The sequence below is a fragment of the Penaeus japonicus genome, unplaced genomic scaffold, assembly GCF_977035675.1.
Source record: "Penaeus japonicus unplaced genomic scaffold, GWHDUDI00000001_assembly GWHDUDI00000022, whole genome shotgun sequence".
Classification (NCBI taxonomy): Eukaryota; Metazoa; Arthropoda; class Malacostraca; order Decapoda; family Penaeidae; genus Penaeus; species Penaeus japonicus.
Window position 1 is genome coordinate 36,164,768 of NW_028234424.1, and position 5,000 is coordinate 36,169,767.

At 41.4% G+C, this 5,000-nt stretch overlaps 1 protein-coding gene across 3 annotated transcripts in view; it reads right to left on the minus strand.

Moving 5' to 3' along the window:
- The window catches only part of LOC122263048 (glutamate receptor ionotropic, NMDA 2B), a 786,594-nt gene that overhangs the window by 106,370 nt on the left and 675,224 nt on the right, over positions 1–5,000 (minus strand). For all 3 annotated transcript variants that reach the window (XM_086549854.1, XM_086549852.1, XM_086549853.1), the window contains exon 8: positions 786–896. In XM_086549854.1, the coding sequence (XP_086405980.1) occupies positions 786–896 (111 nt within the window). The remainder of the gene's footprint in view (positions 1–785; positions 897–5,000) is intronic.

Consider the following 5,000-nt stretch of genomic DNA (forward strand, 5'->3'; position numbering starts at 1 on the left):
TATCTGTTTATCCGTATGTTCGTTTACCCGGTATGTGTATCTGTTTATTTATCTATGCGTATATCTCACTGTCTATTCTATATTTTTTGGTTATATTTCTTGGTATGTAGTATAAAGTACATACCTTAAAGTATATAGTATAAGGTATATACCCTAAAGTATATAGTATAAAGGATATACCCTAAATACACGCTGAAGTATAGTATTGATTTTTACATATTGTGGTAAAGCGGAAGATATTTGAATAATTTTATTGGTGAATGTTGACAGCGGATGGTCTAGTGTGAAAGCTTAAAGTGAAAACAGAACCCTTTATAGTGAAACAGTATTGTTTTGTATAGATATTTGACTAATTCGTGATAGTCTCTTGCCATACGCACCCAAACTACAATGATCCTATGATCCTATGAACCATATGAGCTTTGGAAATACAACAGTTTCATGTAACCCTCCTCGCTCGTATCTGTGAACAGTGTAACAAGGTTTTTCATTAGTATGGCCTAGCGAAGATTACGTATGGCCCCAAATTACTAAATCATCTATATTCATATTTTTGAATGTGAATGTGCGGGTGCGTACACACACACACACACATACGCACACACACACACACACACACACACACACACACACACACACACACATATATATATGTATATATATATATATATATATATATATATATATATATATATATATATATATATATATACATATGTAACGTTATTTACTAAAGAAAAGGGCAATAAAATAACACGCGGAGCGAAGGAAACGAAACGACTTACATTCAGGTGATACTTCTCCGGCACGCCCTGCGGGGGAACGTGCTGATGTCCCGGCCACACGATGTCGTTGATCATCAGGCCCTGGCGATACCAAGAGTTCCAAGTGCCGATCTGCGGGAGAGAGGGAGGCGGGCGGTCAGTGCATGGCTGAGGACGCGGGGAGGAGGTGTAGGTGGGGAGGAAGGGAGGGTAAGGAAAGGAGGAAGGGACGAAGGGAGGAAGGAAGAGAGAGAGGCAGATAAATAGATAGATGGATAGATAGAGAGCGGGAGAGAGAGAAAGAGAGAGAGAGAGAAAGAGAGAGAGAGAGAGAGAAAGAGAGAGAGAGAGAGAGAGAGAGAGAGAGAGAGAGAGAGAGAGAGAGAGAGAGAGAGAGAGAGAGAGAGAGAGAGAGAGAGAGAGAGAGCGAGAGAGAGAGAGAGAGAGAGAGAGAGAGAGAGAGAGAGAGAGAGAGAGAGAGAGAGAGAAAGAGAGAGAGAGAAAGAGAGAGAGAGAGAAAGAGAGAGAGAGAGAAAGAAAGAGAGAGAGAGAGAGAGAGAAAGAGAGAAAGAGAGAGAGAGAGAGAGAGAGAGAGAGAGAGAGAGAGCGAGAGAGAGAGAGAGACCGAGAGAGAGAGAGAGAGCGAGAGAGAGAGAGAGAAAGAGAGAGAGAGAGAGAGAGAGAGAGACCGAGAGAGAGAGAGAGAGAGAGAGCGAGAGAGAGAGAGAGAGAGAGAGAGACCGAGAGAGAGAGAGAAAGAGAGAGAGGAGAGAAAGAGAGAGAGAGAGAGAGAAGGAGAGAGAGAGAGATAGAGAGTAGAGAAATAGAGAGAGAGAAAGAGGGAGAGAACGAATGACAGAGTGAGAAAGTCAGACCGAGAGAGAGACTGAGAGAAAGAGCAAAGAAAATGAGAGAGATAATCAATATTAGAACCACAAATCAAGCGAAACAAAAGAAACGTGATTTACAGCAACCGACTCCCTTGTCAAGATAATGTAGACAAGTCTCCTGACTTAAAAAAAAGAGAGAAATATCCAAACAATATTCCTAAGGAAGTTTCATATTTCTTGTGTTTCCAGGACAATGATCAAGGCACAGACATACACCACAAGGAACATAATTCACCGAAGCAAATATTTGAAACGAGTGAAACGCGTTCGAATTCTCTTTCGAACATGATGGAGAAAGGAATAGCCTTAACATGTGTCTTATTAAAATTTCCTAAAAAAGATATTTCATTGTGTTTCCCGTGTATATTTCTTTGTGTTGTATCGTGAGATGTATTCACTCCCTTTTTTTTTTTACTAACTTCTCTCAACTTATAAAAGAAACACGAGCAGGAACTTTGTGCTCTCGTAAAACACTTTCCCCGTAAAATTGTCTCCGCAGCTTCGAGCCGAAGGTCGTGTGGCGGGAAGAATTATAATGGAACATGAAGTGAAGAGGAAGAAATATGGCGGTTCTTTGGGCGAGGATTTAGACTGTCTCTTGCTCGTATTTGCTTCTGTCTTGTCCGCTTGTTACTCTTCGCAAATGAAAACGATGGGAAGAGGAAAGTGCATACGTATGTATAGAGATTTATGGCAGGAAACACTTATCTAAATAAAGCAAAGGTGTTCAATACTGGGTGAGTTGATTTCCGGTATAGGGTTGTTTAGATAAAGATAGGTTATAGGTGATATGCAAAGAATTAAGTTGTGGATATTAAAAAAAAAAACAAAAAAACAAGTAAGACACGAACCAAATAACACACATATATAAACACACACACACACCCGCACACACACACACACACACACAAACACACACACACACATCCGCACACACAATCCCACACGCAAATACACAACACACCCAAATCTACACAATACCTACAACCGGGAAAGAATAACTGGACCGAAAGGCAGCAAATCGAACAAAGGGAGAAGCAGAACCGCCATGCCTTGAAACAGCATCAGCACTTTCACAGCTTCGGAAAATGCAAGGAAGTTGGAAACCGTTGCGTCATAGTCCTTTTGGTGGGATTTTTTTTTTTTTTTTTTTTTTCTCGTTGAATAAATTATATACGTGTTACTTCCGCGTTTTTTTTTTTTTTTTTTTTTTTTTTTTTAAGGACAAAGGGTTAGATAGGTATGTCATGTTTTATGTATCAGTTGTAGGCTGCATCTAGCCAGAAGTGCGTGTGCAACCTGTATAAAACCTAGGGGGTATAAAGGGGAGGATGAGGGGGGGTATGATCTTAATCACCCTTTGGTTTAATATACTTTAAGTTAAAATTGCAACTGATTATAACAAACCTAAAGAGTTTCACACAATACTGTTTGCAATACCATTACATTAGCGCAAGCTCATTTCGCAAGCACTTAATCCATCTTTATTCGTTGCAAGCAGTCAACACAAGTCAGGCTGAGGCCATTGACCCTGGCTACCGAACACACACACACGCACACACACACACACGCACAAACACACACACACACACACACACACACACACGCACAAACACACACACACACACACAGACACACGCACAAACACACACACACACACACACAAACACACACACACACACGTTCACACACACGTTCACATACACACACACATCTATTACAATATAAAGCTTCTTTTTCTCACAAAGGCAGAAAAAGAAGCATAACCCCAGTACATTATAGTCTCTTATCAAAGAGGTATCCCCCCAAAAAAAAAAAATAAAATAAATAAAAAATAAAGACAAAAAAAAAAAAAAAAAAAAAACGAAAACACGAAAGGAAGAAAGAGAGAAAAAAAAGGAAGGAATGAGAGATGGAAGGAAGGAAGATAGGATTATCAACATAAATAAAAGCCATCAGCCGCCTTCACAATGCACCCCAACATTTTCACACAAAGCCACATGGGCGGAAGTCATTACACTGATGGCAAAAAAAGGAGAATATCCAGCGGTTCCTCGGGGGTGCCATATATCCACGTCGTCGGCAGCAAACCTGGTCGTTTTCGGGGGGGAAGGACCTTGAAATATTTGCACCTAAAAGGGTCCTTTCGTAATATTCGCATTACATGTCTTGGGAGGAGTACTTTTTGGATTTTTTTTTTTTTTTTGAGACTGTGCTAGGTATTTTTGGGGATGTATTTGGGTGGTATGCTGTATTATCGTGTTTAGGTAGTTATTTATGATAGTGTTTTGATACGTATTGTCTCTCTTGGGGGCTAATCCTTTTTGAAATCAGAAAAAAAAATCTTTTGCGGAAAAATAGCGACATAATTCTCACCCTACCGTCACTTTAAGCATCAGACCAGCAGCACCAGCACCAGGCCTCCTCTCCTTCTGCTCTCCTGTACCATCTTTTCCCCATCCCCTCTCCCCCATCCTTTTCCATATCCACACACCCCCACCCCCACCTAACCTTCTCCCTATCCACCTCCTCCCTTCTTAGCATCCCATCCATTCTCCCACCACCATCTGCAACAGACAGACACGCACGCAACATCCAGAGAACCCTGCACGCGCCGACCGTTCGTTCTCCCGTTGCAGCCAAGACCTCGCTTTCGTCTCCCAGCGCTAATTGCACTCTCTGTACCCAGCCTCAGATCGGGTCCTTCCACTTGTCCTTGGGCTTAACTTCTGCTCTGTGTGAGGAGGTCTTTGCTTGTTCAGTTTGTTAATTTCGCTTGAACGAGTCTTTTTTTTTTTTATCTTGGAGCGGTTTTTGGTAGGGGAGTGTTGAGACGAAGAGTGAGATAGAGAGATAGGTAAATAGAGATAGAGAGAGAGAGAGAGAGAGAGAGAGAGAGAGAGAGAGAGAGAGAGAGAGAGAGAGAGAGAGAGAAAGAGAGATAGATATAGAGATAGTAGATAGATAGATAGATAGATAGATAGATAGATAGATAGAGAGAGAGAGAGAGAGAGAAAGAGAGAGAGAGAGAGAGAATGAGAGGGGGGATCAGACATCATCAGATATTATCCGTCTTCCCTCTTACCCATCCCTATCTCTCACACTGTCTAACATCTATCAACTCCCCAATTAGACTTCCCCCTTCTCCCCTCATACCTCTTCTTCCGAGAATTATCTCTTTCACCACTCTTCCCTCTCATCATACCCTCTCTCTCATTCTCTCTCTTTTCCTAACACTTTATACTAGTCTTTTTTTTCTTTTTTATCTTCTCCCTTCCCCATTGTCACCTCCTCTTTTTCTTTTTTCTTCTCTCTGTGATTCTCTATCTTGCTGACTGACTGATCG